At 36.7% G+C, this 17,846-nt stretch overlaps 2 protein-coding genes across 11 annotated transcripts in view; both read left to right on the top strand.

The window, feature by feature from the left end:
* The first annotated feature begins 5 nt into the window (after positions 1 to 5).
* Positions 6 to 8,451, top strand: MDH1B (malate dehydrogenase 1B). Of its 2 annotated transcripts, none has more exons than XM_085585233.1 (9): positions 6 to 118; positions 543 to 655; positions 1,587 to 1,718; positions 1,867 to 2,009; positions 2,699 to 3,201; positions 4,140 to 4,281; positions 5,217 to 5,380; positions 6,491 to 6,630; positions 7,322 to 8,451. In XM_085585233.1, exons 1-9 carry the CDS (start codon positions 97 to 99, stop codon positions 7,376 to 7,378), a joined length of 1,416 nt encoding a protein of 471 aa, XP_085441359.1. In that variant the 5' UTR covers positions 6 to 96; the 3' UTR covers positions 7,379 to 8,451. The 2 variants fall into 2 exon arrangements, with proteins under 2 accessions (XP_085441359.1, XP_021394529.3); XM_021538854.3 differs by having other exon boundaries at positions 1,584 to 1,718.
* A 147-nt stretch (positions 8,452 to 8,598) lies between these two features.
* The window catches only part of DYTN (dystrotelin), a 64,413-nt gene continuing 55,165 nt past the window's right edge, over positions 8,599 to 17,846 (top strand). For 5 of the 9 annotated variants that reach the window (XM_085585226.1, XM_085585224.1, XM_085585231.1 and 2 more), the window contains exons 1-4: positions 8,599 to 12,507; positions 13,162 to 13,208; positions 15,254 to 15,328; positions 16,271 to 16,472. In XM_085585226.1, coding sequence (XP_085441352.1) covers positions 13,190 to 13,208; positions 15,254 to 15,328; positions 16,271 to 16,472 — 296 coding nt within the window. In that variant the 5' untranslated portion in view covers positions 8,599 to 12,507; positions 13,162 to 13,189. Of the gene's footprint in view, positions 15,329 to 16,270; positions 16,473 to 17,846 lie in introns of all 9 variants that reach the window. The other 4 variants (XM_085585225.1, XM_085585227.1, XM_085585230.1 and 1 more) reach the window with 4 other exon arrangements.

Here is a 17,846-nt window from a genome sequence, read left to right as displayed (position 1 = left end):
GCGCGAGACGGACGGCGCGGGCCGAGGGACAAACCGCCGCGGCGCGCGGCGCGTTGCTGGGCAACGCCAGAGCGGCCGTTGGAGGGCGGCGCGCGCATGGCCAAGTTCGTGGTGGCGGGTGAGGGAGCCCCGGCGGCGGCGGCGGCGGCACCTCGTACCGGGAGCCGGCGGGGCAGCCCCGGCGGCGGCACTTGTACCGGGAGCCGGCGGGGCAGCCCGCCGGGCTTGCAGCAGTCGCCCCTGTGTGCGGGCTCAGCCCCGTGCCCGTCTTTGCGGCTCCCCGGGAGCCGTCCGCACGGCGCGCAGCCTCGGGCGGTCCCGGGTCAGCGTTCCCCCTCATGCCGCCGGTGAGGCGTCAGCATCTCTGCTGCTGTACCCACAAGAGTGGCCTCCTCGGCCCCTTGGACGCTGGCTCGGGAGTCTTTTTCACCTGCAGAATTACTCTTCCTTAGCTGGCTCACAATAAACAATGTTTGGTCTTTTAAGCCCTTAGCAGTGAATGTCAAAATCATCCAGTTGTGCTGCTGTTGCTTTGTTCACAGGGAAGGCTAACTGCCCTCACTATGCCAAAGCTGAACTCCTGGCTGACTATCTCCAGACTAACTTGCCCAACTTCAGGGTTCACAAGATTACTCAGCACCCTGACAAGTGGGAGGTAAGAGATTGTAAGTCAAGTTGCTGGTAGGTGCCCCAGTGCTCTACAAACCAAGAAATGTACTTATCTGCAGAAGGTTTCTTCTTCTCTTGTATTAGTGGTTTGCTGTGTAGATAGAGGTGCTGCAGAAGCAGCTCTGGCTGTGACAGCCAGCCTGAAGAAAGGTTGCAATGTTTTGAGCAACTGACATCTCTGAGTTTTACCACAGAAGATGGGCACGAAGTGTGGACCAGGCTCAAGCTGTATTATGTCAATAAAAAGTTTAAGGTGGTTTTGCTTGGTTGCTTGGTTTCCTGGGGTATTTTCTAAAGTATAAATGGCTGCTCAGCCTGTAAATCTTTTGCTCACTGTGATTACATATACCTTCAGGGTTGTTAGTTGTCAAGAGCCTTTGTGGCATTCAAGAGTTCTGAATTACTGTGGAAGTAAGTAGTTAAATATCACATATTTGTTTACAGTGTGGATGGGCCTGTCTGAGTACTTATGCTGTAGACATGCTGCCTATAAGGCTCTGAAAATACTGCAGTCTTACTCCATGAGATAGACAGTACTATGGTATTTACTACCTCATGTATTTTGCTTTACACCTCCACCAAGTAACTTCAACAGTTAAGTGAAAAGCAATTAACCTCTTCACCTTACTTACCTTCCATGGCTAAGTAAGAATCCTCAGATTGCTCTCTGCCCATTGCTGTCTTCTGTACCACTAAGACAACTAAGTGAAATCAAGACCTTGAGGTGAGCTATCCCAGTGTATCACCGTACCTTGCTTTGTGTTATTCCCGCATTTTGTACCCACTGGTACTTAAATTCTGAAGTAGCTTGTAATTATATATTGAGTGGAAATAGTAAGAATACTTGTAGTTGTAATGTTTAAATGTTACTATATGTGGCGTATTAAAACATCTGGTGGGAATGTTTGCATCAGCAGTGGCTTCATGACATTTGTGAAACAAATGGATGGGAACACAGGCAGTGTCCTATAATTTGGAGAGAACTGTTGGACCGTGGAGGGAAGGGTCAGCTTCTGGGAGGACTTAATGATTTTCTGGAATATGCTCAGGTAATAAGCTGCCTTTAATACTGTAAGCCCATGTTTTACAACATTGTTGTTCCTTTTTCCTCCTTCAAATGTAAAATAAAGCTATTGTTAATGTTACCTTGATGGATTTGGACTGGATTTGCTTAGAGATCATCCTTTTTGTTCTTAGCAATATTATGGCATCACTTCAATGATGCTGAGTGAGGAAATGTTAGACATTGCTGAGGAGAACCTGCAGGCACACCTTGAAATTGTAAAAGAGGATGAAGAGATTAAAAGTCTTATCAAGCCTATACAGATCTGGATTACCAGGTGAGAGTGAAGAGAGTATCTGTGAATTCTACTCTGTTCAGAAGAATGCACTTTTTCCTATCACATATAACAGGTGTAAGCATCTGAAGTTAATCACAAATCCCTGTAATTTCATGATTTGACTTGGTTCTGCACCCTCACTATTAGTATTTAGCTTAGCAATTAGTATATAGCTTAGAAATAATTTATGGTTTTTTTACATTTTACACCAGTTCAAATAAGGGGTATGAACAGGCATCATATAGACCTCAGATCAGTTTGGGGAAAAGCAAGTATTTACCAAATAAGCTAGAAATTTTGTAGTGCAACTATCTTGCATTAAATTTTGTTGGAAATATTAGAGTAGGTAAAGAGTAGGTCTTTACTTATAGAAATTCCTGTATTTCTAGTAGTCCTAATAAAGCACCTCAAAAAATTGTGATTCTATAAAGACATACATTTTAAGGTGTGGCATTGACTGAATTGCATAGGATGGAGAAGCCTTCAAATGAAAGGCTTCTGAAATGAAAGGACCTAACTCTTTTCATTCTCACCCTGTTCAAATGACAAAAACAGCAGCAAAAGATACAAGCGAATGGTATCTTTAAATGTAATCAAGTACAAAATAAACACCTTTGTGCTTATATAATACTTCCAAACAAGCAGTGGTTCATTGTTAACTGTAACTTTTCTACATCCTCTCTTACCAGTGCATCAGTTCCAATCTCTTATCATCTGATCCCGCTGTTGGCAAATGGAGAAGTGTTTGGGATGACCACAGAAATCAGCATCCATTTGCTTGACACTGAGCAGTTTAAGGAAATACTTTGTGGTATTGTAATGGAAGCTGAAGACATGGCATTCCCACTTCTTCGCAGTATTTCAGAGCACACAGAAACAGATCAGGCTTTTATTGATGCTGATATTATCATTGTTCTTGATTATGTCCTCTTAAACCTGGAAGTCCAATCCCTTGAGAACTACATCAGAGAAGTGAGTGAGATCTGCCAAGTGTATGCTCCCTTGATTGAGAAGAATGCCAAGAGTGAGGTCAAAGTAATTTCATCAGGAAAAACCTTTGCAAACCTTAAGGCAACAATGTTAAGGACATATGGCCCATCCATTCGGCCTGAAAATATCATTGCCATTTCGACATCCTGGGAAAGTGCAGCTAAAGCCATGCTGGCCAGGAAGCTGAATATGAACACAGCAGGTGAATATTTATGTAGAGTTTGGGGAATTCAGTGCACCTTTGAGAGTATATATTTCATTCCAGGACATAGTTGATGTGCATGCAGAAATGCACAGCAGTGCACCCACTAAATTTCCTGGCTGTACAGAATGCCAGAGTCTGCTTTCTCTGAGATGCAGCCCTGCCATTCTGGTGTGTATTTCATACTGGAAATATGCTAAGGAAGACAAATGTTTTGCAGATTGAGAACTAGAACTTCAAGATTGCATTTGCACTCTTTAGTGTATTGTTGTTTTGGAGCTGTGAATAAACATTACAACATACTGCTGTGCAGATAATGAGAGTAAAGTAGAACTGTGTTGTAGTATTATTTTGAGGTTAATTAACTTTCATTTTCAGGTCAATTGTTATAGCTTCGTTATATTTGCACAGTTCTGCACTGCATAGCAAAAGGGTGCTCTGACAATCTGCTCAGCATCAGGATTGTCTAAGTGTTGCATAGCTAGAACTGGTCATTGATGACAAGTCTAGATATTTTGGAGCCTAATAAAATAGCAAAGCAAGTTAATAGACTGAATAGTCTATCAGCAGGTTATTTGAGAAAATCCTTTTGCACCAAAGCAGATAGGTTTATTTAAATGATTGTTTTTACTGGTTATATATTTGTTTTTAGAGGATTTTAAAAGGAATGTAGCTGTATGTTTGCAATATAATTTATTATTGTTTTAAGAGTTAAATGTTTACTAGATTTTGTCTCTTATTTACAGTAACATGATATAAGTGAAAGCTTCTTTTTCAGCTTGTGATGAGGTTTCATATCTTAGGGAGAACTTGGATGCATTTTTCAGATCAAATAATTACTGCTAGCAAGGCAGGGCACACATTTAAATTATTTTGAAAATAATTTATGAATCCCATTTTTCTGAAAGTATTTGTCTTTTCACTTTCCTTTGTTACAGGAGTTAAAGATGTAATTGTTTGGGGCAATATTACTGGGTCTACCTACATTGATTTGTCACATGCAAAACTTTATGGATATGACTCTGCTATTCGGGGCCCTCCTAATTTTCAACGTCCTTTGTTGAATATGATTTATGATAGGTACAGTACAGATTTATTTCTTTCAAGTAAAATTAAATAACTGCTTTTAATCCGCGTTTATCTAAATTGTGTAATAAAGCATCAATAAAGGTTTTTGTTGTCAAGATTTGTCTTTACTGATGGGTACTGTACATAAAGAAAAACACAATTTGAGGTTCTCCATCTGAAAAGAAGTTGGGTAATTCCTAGTGCTGTGCTATTGCACTATTATGCCAACTCTGTTTATAACTATATTTTTCCTACATTTTAAATGGGTTTCTCTTATATCATGAGCAGTTTATAAGAACTGATGGAAGTCCGGATAGTGATTTAGATGTCTAGTTTGCATGAAGGAGCTTTGAAATAGTATTAAACAGATATCTGAACCTGAATTACATGGAATAGGCCTGAGCATACTAATATTGTCAGTTTCCCAAAACAGATGATTTGGTAATATATGTGTGAAGATGATACTTAGCAGCTAGATAGCTTCCTGTGGAAAGAACAGTAGCAGAGAAAGGGTGGGAGCAGTGAGAGGGCAGCAGATGTTACATAAACCCACGCCTGGTTGTCTGAATCTCCTACTCTGGTCTAGACGTAGAATTTACTGGAGAGCAGACATTTCTAGGTTTGTACTGAGCCTCACACAGGCAGACTGGTTCATGGCTGGGTTCTTACAGAAAACAGTAATATATAAATTACATATAAAATATTAAATTACAGTAATAATAGAGCAAATGACCTAACTTTCATAGAAAGTAGGACTTGTTACTTTTTAAGTCACTTTTTTTAGACTTTTTTTTTCTCTGTAAAAATGCCTTGCTTTTAGCAGTGAAGTTTGAGGAAATTTTGACTATTTTCTTTCCTTGAGTTTAGTTCTTTTTTTCTCCAGGAAGCTACTCTTCCTGCAGTCATCTTAGTTTTTCATGCCTTTTGTCTCTGTTTTTTGTTGGCAGTGAATGGATGCATTCAGAGCTCCTGTCTGCACAGAGTACGCTGAGTTCCCGGGTGTCCCGTTGTACAGGAATGTTACCTGCTCATGCGATCGCCACGCTACTGCGGTACTGGTACCACAGCTCTCCTTCTGAGGAGATCATTTCTCTGGGAGTACTTAGTGAAGGTAAGGCTGGTTTTGCTTCACATGTTCTCTTGTAGATTTGCCCTGCACATACTAGCTTTCCCCCATCTATAGTGTTATTTTTATCAATATTTTTCATTTAATAAAATCTTGTAAAACAAATCATACGAGACTAAGAGTTTGTTTCATCATAAGAACTTTCAGATCTAACAAAGCTTGGAATAATGCTCACTTTTTACAGGCATCTCTTAGGTTAATATTGTCTTTCTGCGGATGATTATCTTAGTCTTTTAGTTAAATGCTTTTCTGATGTATGTGTTTTGTGCAATAACTCTTTATAGTTAGAGCCTGGGCTATGGAAGTGTGTTCTTCTTGTGTGGTTACGTAAACCAATGAGTAGAATATTTCACGGCAGCCATTTAACCCTTATGAAATCAATATTTCCCCCCACCCTTTTAAGATGTACAACCAATACACAATTGTGTTACTACAACACAGGAAAGACACCTGTTGAAGATGGTCCAAAGGAGTGCCACACAAAATGATCACAGGGATGAACACCTCTCTTATGAAAACAGGCTGAGAAAGTTGAGGTTGTTCAGCCTGGAGAAGAAAAGGCTCTGGAGAGACCTTATAGCATCTTTCAGTGCTTAAAAGTTTTTATTAGGAAGATGGGGACAAATGTTTTAGTAGGACCTGTTGCAATAGGACAAGGGACAGTGGATTTAAAGTGAAGGAGGGTCAATTTAAATCAGATATAATTAAGTTTTTTAATGAATGTGGTAAAACACTGGAACAGGCTGCCCAGAGGGTTGGGAGACACCTCAATCCTGGAAACATTCAAGGTCAAGTTGGATGGGGCTCAGATACATTTGAAGATGTCTGCCCATGGCAAGAGGGTTGAACTAGAGACCTTTAAAGGTCCCTTCCAGCCCAAACCCATCTGATGTTATGATTCATTCACATCTAACTAAAGCAAAAGTTACAGTAAAAGGAACATTCTTTTTTGAACTGTAGATTGAAAAATACAGTGTCCATTTATAATGAGATCTTACAGTTGTAGACTTTTGCAAGTCTGTAGGACTGAAGGATGACACTGGTGAGGATGTAATCAGAAGTGTGTTTTGCCATTTTTTCCCCCTTCCTCTTCAGGTCAGTTTTGCATTCCTGAAGGAATTGTCTTCTCTATGCCAGTGAGGTTCCGGAATGGTAACTGGGAAGTCGTGACAGAATTAGAAATTAATGAAACGACCCAAAAAGTTCTAGGACGTTTATCCCACGAGCTGGTTCAGGTGAGGGTTTCTTGAGTCTCGTGTATGCCCATTCTGCCACCTATGGGCACGTTGTGATACAGCTTTGAGCGCAGACCTTTAAGTGTTAGATGTACAAACTACATACATACACTTATGCATGGTAAAGACCAGGTATTTATAAGTGTAAGGTAGTATTTGTGTATCGAAATGAACAGACAACTGTTCTGCCCAAAAGGAGATGACAAATAAGTTTACCTATAAAATAAGTTTACCAAAGTTCTGCAGACTTTGTGCAAACAGAAATGCTGCCTTTCATTTAATGTTCTACATTCTATGTTGATTTTGTTTATATGGTATTCAGAGTATTTCTAGGCTAGAAGACATATCTTTTGGCATTTTTATGACTATGACTTTGCATGAATGAAGGTCAGGCCTTACTAGAATTAGGGACTTTTCAGAAAATACAAAATCATTGAGCACTATTTTCATAATGAAGCTCTTAGTTCTTTTTGTCTCTTAGTGAGACAAAAAGAATTTATTTGTACTATTGAAATATTTAAAAAGACTGGTTCCAAACTCTACATCCCAGCTTTAATAAGGTCTTGTGAACTTCAGTCATACTAGTAATGTATAAGAATTATTTTGTTTTAACATTTTTTAAGTTTGTGCTAGAAATTAGAGCAGATTAAAATAATGGGTGGTATTAAAATATGCTTTTTCTTCCATTTAGGAAAAGCTCGTTGCACTAAAGGAAATAAATGAAATGCATCCATATGAAGCAGAATAAAAACTCCACATCTTCTCCCAAGTGTTTCTCTGCTGCTTTTCCTGTTATTTTGCTTTTCAAGTTCTGTCTTCATTCATCAAAATAAGAACAGATGAACACTAAAGCATATTTTAGTTTTGTTTTTTCACCTTTTCTCTATTTTCAGGTTGTGAAATTCCTGCATTTTTCCAATGTTCTCACCATTTCTTTCTAATTTTCATTACTACAGACCTTTACCCTAATTTGTTTTATTTCTCCTTTCCTTCAGTTCTTTCCAGTACTTTTATATCAGCCTATTCTTTACTATGAGCTGTTGTTTGCCATTAAGGATGGGCTGAAGAATGGGGAAACTATTCAGAGTTAGATGCCCAGTGCCTTTACTAAGCACAAAGCCTTTTGGTTATTCTTGCTTGTTTTTTGAGAAAGGACTAAAGACACTGTAAGATATTCTTGATGGATGCAGAATTTAATTATTTAGCTAACCATGACCTTGTTTAACCCAGACAGGGAATTCCCAATTAGATAAGAGTGTCCTTCCCTTCTGCTCTCTACAGTATGGCACTGCTGTTCCATTCCTCTTGTGTCAGCGTTAAATGTAAGCAGAGGCCATCCCACTGCTGGCAGCAATCTGCTTAGTTGTGGCCTTCTCTTGTGACATCAGTATCAGGTTACCAAGTATTCCCAAAGTGCCCTGCATTATCTCCTTGCACGTGGAAGCATTTTAGGAGGCTAGCAAAAATAGCTCATGTTTTGCTTTCTTTTCACCAAAATGGAAACCTTGACTACTGGGTCAATTTAGCTAGAGCTGTCTGGAAGAGAAAATACTGAAAATTCCCATATTAAATAAACTTTCCATTGCCCAGAAGAGCAAACTAGAAAGAAAGTCTAAGCATTGCTGTAGCTTTTGCAGTATTTTCCTCATTAAAAAAATTCTGGTAAATCTCTAGATGGAAAAAAAATTCAAAACCAGTGTGAATGTAACATTTTTAACCTGTAGACCAAAGTAAAATTTCTACTGATTTTAATGAGTCTAAGATTTCATTTGCATGTAACCACTTATTTCTTCAGACCAATAAACTATTGGAAAAACATAATTTAATGCCTGAAATATTCATATGAAAATTTTGAGGACTGTCACATACAGAGTAGAAGTTTGTAAATCCAAGGGTTTTTTTTCAGAAGTACTGAACCACAGTATTTTTGTAATAAAATATCTTCCTAGGCAAATTTGATTTTTAACAGATAAAGATGTTTATACATCTCCTTAGTGACAAGTTCATCTTTATTTCTAGGTTTTTCTTATTTACTTAATGAGTTTCAAGAGAATACTCATGTTTTAAGTCAAACCTAATTAAATTATGACTTAGACAGAATTGTTGAGGAACCACTTTTACTTGCATCTTTGGTGTCTTAAATGCTGGAGATTGTGTTAATGACACATTCCTGTATTTGCTAATTTTTTATCAGATATATTTAAAGCAAAATAGAAAGCTTTCTGTTCTTTGAATCAGTTACATATAGTTGCAATAAATTCATTATTTCTGTTCAAATGGAGGTTCAAGCTCTGAATAGCAGTAGACTTCTTATATGAGGAAACCAAGAGCAGTTACTGGCTGATTAGGACAGGACTGGGAGGGGTGTCTCGCTGGTCTTAGAAAGAGGAGCTCAGAAAGCTGGGGTATCACAAGGGATCTGGAAGTGTGGGGTTCTATGTAAAGTGTATATGAGAGAAGCAACATTTAGAGGAACTGAGATATTATTATAAGTATATTCATGGAAGAGTTCATATGGAAATTGTAGAGGTAGGGGTTGTAAAAAGTCTTGAAGAGAGGGGTCAGGAACCATTCGTTTCATGAGAAGTGGTCTCCAGGGAATTAGCTTCCAGTAGTGTATACACAGAAGATTGGCTGAGTTTCTGAGGAGCATCTGGAGGCATATGTCTCAGGAGAAAATAGCAGGGAGGGACACTACCAGTAGTCTCTACAAACTACCTGTTTTTTTCTATAGTTCCTTTTCCAAGATAGAAAAGTTAGCTTCTTTAATGTGTATTTACATTTGGGCTTTTTCTATATGAATAGGCTTTAGCAATCTTATTCCTTGAATTCTTTTATTCTGCCTGTAGAGATAGTTCAAACAACCTGCAGTTCAAGCACCAACACTGCACAGCTGTTAATGAGAGGGAAAATAACTCTTCCTGCAATATATAAGTAGACTTATCTGACTTCTGAGTCACCAGCTGAAAACCTCTCTTCTCAGAAGCTGGGAGCAGAAAGAAAAAGCTGCTTGGGATGTCTCATGTAGCCTAAATTATTCCAAGTGGATTTGTCTTGTGGTGTGCAGGGAAATTCAGGTCTTTCCTCATCAAAGCATAAATGAATGGAAAAGCTTTTTTTCCTAGCTTTTGTTTAGGAGAAAAAGAAAGAAAAAATATTAGAAAATTTAAAATATGGTAACATATTCAAAGCTGATTACAGCTGTAAAACAGCAATTGACTTAGTCATCAGTAAATTTAGGTTTTGTATAAGCTATAAGGAATATCTGGGACACATTTTTTTCACAAGTTTCTAAGTCATGTTATGTATGCAGGATATTCATGGTATTGATGACTCCTACTACCAGGGTGTTATGGTAACTGTTGAAAAATTTATGGAAAAGGGCTTTCAGTTGTATATGTCTTACAAATGTTATATATAGATTCCTCATAAACCCTAGCCTTTGGGTGTACTGAAGAGCTTTTTGGTTGGTCTGAACAATTCTTGTTCTAGGACACTACCACTAGGGCTTACTATTTTTCTTCTTTGTATAGCTGTCCCAGCTCTTTGTTATAGCACACTGTGCTTTCTATATTACTGTGTCAGTTTCTACCTCTTTTTCAGTCTCTATAGCAACAGTTTCTCAGCAACTGGGAGATGCTTAGTAAAGGCCTCTCAATTTAGAAACATTGCACTCCAACTAAAAAAAAAAAAAGCTTAGAAACAAAGATCAAAGAAGTTTTATCTTTAATAATTCAGGATATTTATTACTAATTAATTAGTGTTCTCTGTTTTGACTGCTTAGACAATTACCTGATACTTTGATCTAGGCCTTCGCTAGGCATTTGTTGTGAGCAGCTTTAATTTAAAAGCAAAACCTTTAGAACTGTATCTTGAAGTCAACTTTTAAGTGCTGTAAAACTACTGGACTTCTCTGGCGGTATCATCTGACTTCTGAACCTTCAGTAAGTAATGACAGGAAGGTAAGCGCAGCTGCTGTATTTAAGAGGAGACAATAATTTTGGCATTTGAATAAAACATAAAATGTCTTCACCCTTCACAGGAAACAAAAGTAATTGTAGGTTCTTTTATGCATATTTAAGATGTTGATCATATGTTGTCTGATTTCAAAAGAAAAGTCTCTGTGATCAAGATGATTGATCTGCTTGGAGGTTTCTGCCTTATTTCATGTGGCTCGTCTTTCTCTGTACTTTAATTATGTAGCATGCTTCAAAATGCATTTGATTTGCTAAAGTACATATTCTGAGAACCTGTAAATCAAACAAAGTACATATAAGTAATCAAGTGTTACTTTTCTTTCACATTCCACTTAAGAGTCAAGGAAAAAGCTGTCCTTGTTTTGCACATAAGAGTATTCATTTTAATGGGCCAGGACTGTTAACTGTAACAATTTATTTCCTGAATATTTGTACATAATTTTAATTTTTTTTTTGTTTTCTTAAATGTTTTTCACTATTAAAGCACAAAAGGGACTGAAATATAACACACAGGCTGAAATAGTGTATCAATGGGCAAAGTTACTTCAGATTATATGGGCAGCAGATACTGCTTCCGCTTTCACATTGTGTTCATGTGCTAACACTAAAGTAGATTCTCTTTGTTTCACCCACACAGTCAAGATCTGGACTGTCCACAGAGTTTTGTATATGCAAATGTAGACTGTACATACATTAATAATGTCTTCTGTAGTTTTTTAGAAGGAGGGTTTATAGATATGATGTTGTACAATAATGGCCAGTTTGTAAAACACAGAAACACATGGTTGACTTTGAGACTATGAATTCCCTAGTACAAGACTATAGAGTGTTTTTCCATATGGTAATTTAAATGTTAGACATTATGTTTTATGGACAGAGATCTGGTCATCTTACAGTAAGTATCAAGCACTCATAGATTATGCATGCTATATAACTCATTAAGTCAGTGGATGTGTTCTTATTGGAGTGGGCAAATTCTAATGAGTTCTAATTTAAGTGAGTTTAACCTGGATATTTTTACATTCATCCCAACCACTTTCTTTATTTTATGTACCTCTGGTACAAAGAAAATAAAGGAGGCAAGCTGTGTATTTCTAAGTCTACCTTCTAGACTGCTACATGTAGCTTTCACCAAAACACTTATGTTTAATCATTGCTCTGTGTCTTCTTCCGCTGATTTCTGTACATGAACTTTTTTGTCAAGTTATGCAGAGGCTCCTACTACTGCAGCTATTTTAGGGACAGTTGTGAAATATTTTCATATATATTGCATATGAATATATATCTGTAGGCAAACTTATGTGCCTGTATAAATTCTGGGCAGAGCTGTAGTTTTGCAGTATGTAACTCTTAGTAAGAAAGAAAATAAAATAGTGGAAAAGAAACAGAGTGGTATTTTTTTCAAAGAAGGACTACAGTGAAAACTGTGGCATTATAGTCTTAAATGAAAAAGACTATTAAAGCAAATTAAAGCAAATCTGTATCTCAGTATTTTAAGTATCTAAATTTAGGTAATGACAAATCTAGGGACTGAAACACAACGTTGCAGCTTTCACCAGTTAAAATGGTGAGGAGCATATTTATGGTAGACTCAATGATTTTAGATCATTGACTATGCTTCATAAATGGCTAGTATTCTGTCATGTTTATGAAAAATGATCAATGATTCTATCTCAAAAAATGTAAGAAGTGACCATTTGTTTAAATTCAGATTTAACACCATATTTATTATTTAAGTTTTAAATAATTTAAAACGATTTAATTTTTATTTATTTTAGCAAACTTTCCCTTTGCTCTGCACAATAAGCCATATAGGTGGCCTTTGGAACCTTGTGTGACTTAGATCCATTACACCTAGTGTTTTGCAACTGCTGTGTTACCTGAAAGATAGTTACTACAGGTAATTAATATTTTTATTTCTGTGATTGAAAATATAATGCAGTTTTAGAGCATTAGTGAAATAAATCCTGAGGGGAGGCATTCAGTTTCCATTATTACAGGGACATAACTACTTTTGCTTTCACAGTTGTTGATATAAGTAGGTTCATGGTTAAGCTTCCTTTTCCCTTTCCATATCAGCTCAATAAGAAACAATGTCAGCTCAGCCTAAAACTTTAGTTTTGCTTGAAAATTTTAGGTAATACTTTTGAGTAATTGCAATCAGTGAATCTGAGGAAGAATCTGGTGTAGATATGCCCTTTGCAACCTGAAATTGTAAACTATGGACCATGTAGTAATACCGCATGTAAACACTGGGCTCTTAATAGTGAAAATCTCACTTCCTGTACTTAAAACTGTTTTGAGGATTGGTTTTGCCCTGCTACAGCTTTGCAGTTACTTGAATTACTCCTATTTTATGCTGAGCAGAGAGCTTGCCATTTGCTGGCATTTCTCTGTACGTGGCACCAAAACTATTTTGTTTAATGTAATTCTGTTTAAATTAATTTCTGAAATGCATCCAGTGAATTGTTCAGATTAAAAGATTTAATTTGAATGGTTCAATATGTCTCTGTCTAGAATATGTGGTTTTACACTTTGGTTTGTTTTGTTATAGAATGTGTAATACCATCTGTTAATTTCAAATGGATCCAGACTTGCAGGGTAAGGATTTTTCTTATTTTTTCCCAACTTTTCTCAGAAGGTATTTATGTGTCTTTTCAATCAGAAACTACTGAATTTTAATGAAATCGTGCCACTTTGAGAATCTCTGTGCTGTAGCACGTAAATGACAAATTACACAGGTGTGATGACCTACCTTTATTGTTGGATCTGTCCAGGCATCTTCCTTGTCACTATCACAGTGGGTTATGGAATGGTCAGGCACACTGGGCAATAATCCCTAATTTATAATAAATGCTAAGGTTTTTTCCATACTTTGGAATAGGCATGAAGATGGCCATACACTCCCATTCTGAGTGTAAAATCTCAGCAGACACCTCATCTGCCACAGAGCAAATACCTCAAAATGCAGAATAGCAGGTAACCACTGAAGATGTCAGGAATCAGCACACTTCTAAGTGTGTAGGAACTCCTTTGTCAGCTTCTCAACAAAGGGCATTTATATTTCTTGAGGTGAAATTTGACCCACAGCAGAATGATTACATGATGGTTTTCTGTCCAGAGGGGAAGCCCCCTTCCTATGAGAAAGGAATGATTTTAATGTCCCTAAATAGCCTCTCATCAGTAATAATTCTAAAATGATTTGCTATTTTACTTATGTGTCCTCACAAGTTAATTCTGGAACTGTGCCTGACAGGCACAGAATGCCCTACTTTGAGGGCCACATTTTGTTTGTAAGGGTGGACTATAATTAAGTAGCAGATGGCTACTAAAACAGATTCCCTTCAATTTGAAAATCATCTTGTGCATGGAAGGTGTTTGAGTTGAATCATGTGTATATTTCTAGCATTTGTATTTGAGAATAAGTATTTGGAACTTAATCCATAGCCTAATGAAAACTGTGGGAGTTGTTCTGTTGCTTTCAAAAGGGCTTTGGATCAGTTTATTGAGGAAAGAGATCTGATGATGCGTGGAAGTCAAAACTTATTTTTCACATTGTATGATATGCTACACTGCATCTCCAAATAATATCACAAAACATAGTATGACAAGAGCAGGACTAAACAGATGGTATAGCAGTTATTGGCATCTTTCTATAGCTTAGGCAGCATCTGGGAACCAGAAGAGCCCATAATTTTCTGACTATTAATATTAATCTGGTGTATTTCTTGGAAACCATTGCACACAGATTGGCTTCTTTCCAGACTGAACAGGTGAATTGTTTTGTGAGTTATTTCTACTAATTTATGCATATTTATTGCTTATCTTTAACCTTAATCAACTATGTGTAACCGTCTCTGAAGTGCAGGGAGAAAATAGTCTCTGAGGACAGAAGTATAACTGATAAATCCCTTTCTAGTTTCTGAAGTTTAGTGAACAAGCCTTGGTTTTTGGTGTTGAAGTTCTAGGTATATGTAATGTATTGGGTATAGGTCACAGTCAGCATCTCTTACTTTCCACTCAGAAAAACATCCTTTATTGATGTGAAAGAAATAAGCTGAAATCATTTAAGGGTATGAGATTTGAGATTTAGTAAAGCAGATTGAGTGGGTTTTCTAAACAGAGATGTCAAAAATAATTTGCTCTGGTAAAGGGCTTGTCTTCTTCTGCAAGAGTCCCACATGTTGATCTTGACAGATTTGTTTGGTGCTTGAAATAAATGGCATCCAAAATAATAACCCTGCTGTGCAAACTGACAAACTATCCCTTGAAGAAGAGCATCTCTGATAAAAAAACTTGTTTGCATGAAGAAATATTATTTCATTATGATCTTGGCTAAAAGTTTGTACAATGCATAACCCTAATAGGCCTTGTTCTAATATATGAATAAACTTGATTCCCAAAAAAAAGATGTGCTCTCTATGTTAAATTCTGATTTTACAAGAGATCATGTTGTTGTTTACAAGAAGACTGTTCACCCCACAAAGTTATTTAGATAAAAAAGAAAATGTTATCTTTTTGTTTGTTTTTTTTACCCAAAATTTTCTTTCAGAGTGTTGATCAACTCGAGACTCCAAATTTGGTTGATTTTTAGTTAGTTTTGAATGAACCACTCTATTGTAACGTGTGTTTGTTTTCTTTCACAGAGGCCTTCAGTGATGTTGAGAGCTCCGTATACCGAACAGCCCTAAAACTACGCTCAGTACAAAGGCTTTGCCAGTGTTAGTAGCCAAAGAGAATCCTATACTTTTACAGGGAGGAGAGTCTGTATAAAGTCTGCATTGCTGTCACCATGAGTTATTATGCTACTTTGCTCTCTCATTTTCCACCTTGGAGTTTCAGAATGGATTATGAACACTTAAGATCTAGATAGTGCTTCATATACTAATTGATTTTTTTTCCTTTTGAATGTCAATGGAAATACATTAGTGAAATTCTAAAATTATTACAGAATCAAATTATTTTTACAGTCTGCAACACTGCTATGTAGACATCACTGACAATTATTGATACTTTTCTATGTATTATGCTCATGAAAAGTCAAATTCTAATGTGTTTCTTAGGAGCTGATTTATTGGAAATAATCATGGCTTATTGAAAATGCATTGACTGGACTATAAGAATTAATGAGAGCAAAATAGAATATGATAAACCAGAAAACTCCTGGTTAGTATTCATTCTCCTTGTCTTTGAAGTGAGGGAGAAATCAGTGCCAGCAGAGAGTTATGCAACAAAGTCCTGGTCACCTAGCTCACTTTGAAATTACTGGATGTAAATTCCATATTGAGCTAAATTTCATGGAAATCTTGAATTTTCTATTTGAAATGATCTGTTGCTAAGAATGCACAGTATTGCCAGTGAGGTCTTCAGGGTAGGACAGAGAAAGTGACTAGTTTGTTGACCTTGGACATATTTCTTTCATTTGGGGATGCTCTTCTATGAATATATTTAGTCTGGTCTCAGCCCTGATATGGTTTATCTGCCTGATGCTATGTGTCAATGTGGAAGTACCACAGGTACTAGTTTTCTTTTTATGTGGTGTACTGTTTTAGGTTTCATTTTACAGACATGTCTTAGCTAAGCATTTCTGATAAAAAATAGTCATGCTTCCATTCATGAAAAGGCAGAGATCCTTATTAATTTCTTCCTTAATTTTCTCACAGTGGATTTGATTGATGTTTCTCTGATTCAGCACATCCTATCAAGTGAACAAAGGCAGAGACAAGAGCAGATTTCTCTGAACATGCAGCAAATCTCTAGAATGCTGATGAAACTGTTCCAAAGGGCAAGATTAGAAAAACCAGGCCAGGTAGATCCAAGAGCTGCTGAATTCACATTGGGCCTACTGATTGCTATGTATGACAGGTGAGAAAAAGAAATGTTGATCCATTGTGAAGTACCATAGAGTCAAAGAATTTGTTTTTGGACAGGACCTTAAAGATCATATAGCTCCCACCCAACCACTCTAACACCATTTCTGTGTGAAACTCTCCCATTTTGATTGGTTTTGCTTTGTATAAAAACTAGGAGTAGTTCAGCTGTGGGAATATAAGGCACAAAACTGCATCAGAAACACAGTGCTCAAGTGTTCCCAAAACTATTTGGAAACCCAGACTTTTGCCAGTCCGTGCTGACTTTTTCTCTGAAAAGCTTTACAGAGTAGGTCTTCTTCTAACTTCTGAGATATTTTGATACACTTCTAAAAATGAATCCATATTTGCCTCTGGAGAATAGTACCCATGCACAGGTCAGGAATTTGCCAGTCACTTTTTGTTACTCATTTTCCTCAAGCTTAAAAAGTTCATCTACCAATTATGAAGCAAAATTGATGAGCAGCTGAGCAGCTTTGTGAATAGCAAAGTTTCTGAAAATAATAAGGAAACACCTTGCAGAGTGTATTTTTCTTATATATTATTTGTAAATAATGAGTTTATTCACTAAAGGCAGGATTGGTTTGTGATTGTATCAGATTTAAAAGACAAAGACTAAGTTCATTGTACAAGTTATTTGCCACGGGTGAAATTTTTCCCTTCTATATCATAGCAAAGTTTTTACTGAAAGCAAATGAGATGTAAGTGGTCTGCAGGACTATTTCTCGAATCATTATTCATTACTCATATGATCACTACTGCTTAAGGTCCCACTTTATAATATGTTTTTGGTAAAAAATCAGTTAAGGCTTAGAATAAATTCTGTATTAAGAAACAAAGCTAGCAACATCAAGAGTATCTTGTAATTTTTGGGTGCTGTAGGGAAATTATTTAGAAGAATCTTCTTAACAGTACTATCTTAGTCTTTTAGTCTTTTTTCTTCGGACTGAGTTAGGAGTGTAATTTTCTTTTTGATGCTATTTCTTTTTTAAAAAGAATTTCACAAGTTTCTTGACATGTATATAAGCTAGAAAAAGCTTTGTATAATTTTCTCATAGTATTTTCTCTGTAGAAGGCTATTCTCTACTATTAACACTAGGAGCACATAAGAATTTTCTATGGTTCTGTGGTATTTACTTAATAAATTTGCATAAACATCTGAAGGGTGTTTGACTGTGCACTTTAGCTTTAGTCTTGGAGTTTTTTCTTTGAATTTCTGGAAAAGCGACATTTTCCCATGCAGCTCATACTTTAGAGAATATATTGCAGCTTTACACAGTGTGGGTTTATCTAAAGACTCTTGGAGAAAATTCTATGTAATGATATTTTGAAGCTTTGCAAAAGTAATATCTTAAATATTAATATATTA

Source organism: Lonchura striata, chromosome 7 (assembly GCF_050655825.1).
Source record: "Lonchura striata isolate lonStrDom1 chromosome 7, ASM5065582v1, whole genome shotgun sequence".
NCBI classification, from domain to species: domain Eukaryota; kingdom Metazoa; phylum Chordata; class Aves; order Passeriformes; family Estrildidae; genus Lonchura; species Lonchura striata.
Note: the sequence above shows the minus strand (reverse complement) of the source record. Positions and strands in the feature narration are given on the sequence as shown.

What these genes read in the sequence shown, in the direction of transcription:
- MDH1B (XM_021538854.3), top strand. Translation starts at nt 97, where the DNA reads ATGGCCAAGTTCGTGGTGGCGG. An exon ending in ATTTTCTGGAATATGCTCAG is followed by an intron (nt 1,719 to 1,866) that starts GTAATAAGCTGC and finishes TTTTGTTCTTAG; the next exon opens with CAATATTATGGCATCACTTC. An exon ending in TTGAATATGATTTATGATAG is followed by an intron (nt 4,282 to 5,216) that starts GTACAGTACAGA and finishes TTTTGTTGGCAG; the next exon opens with TGAATGGATGCATTCAGAGC.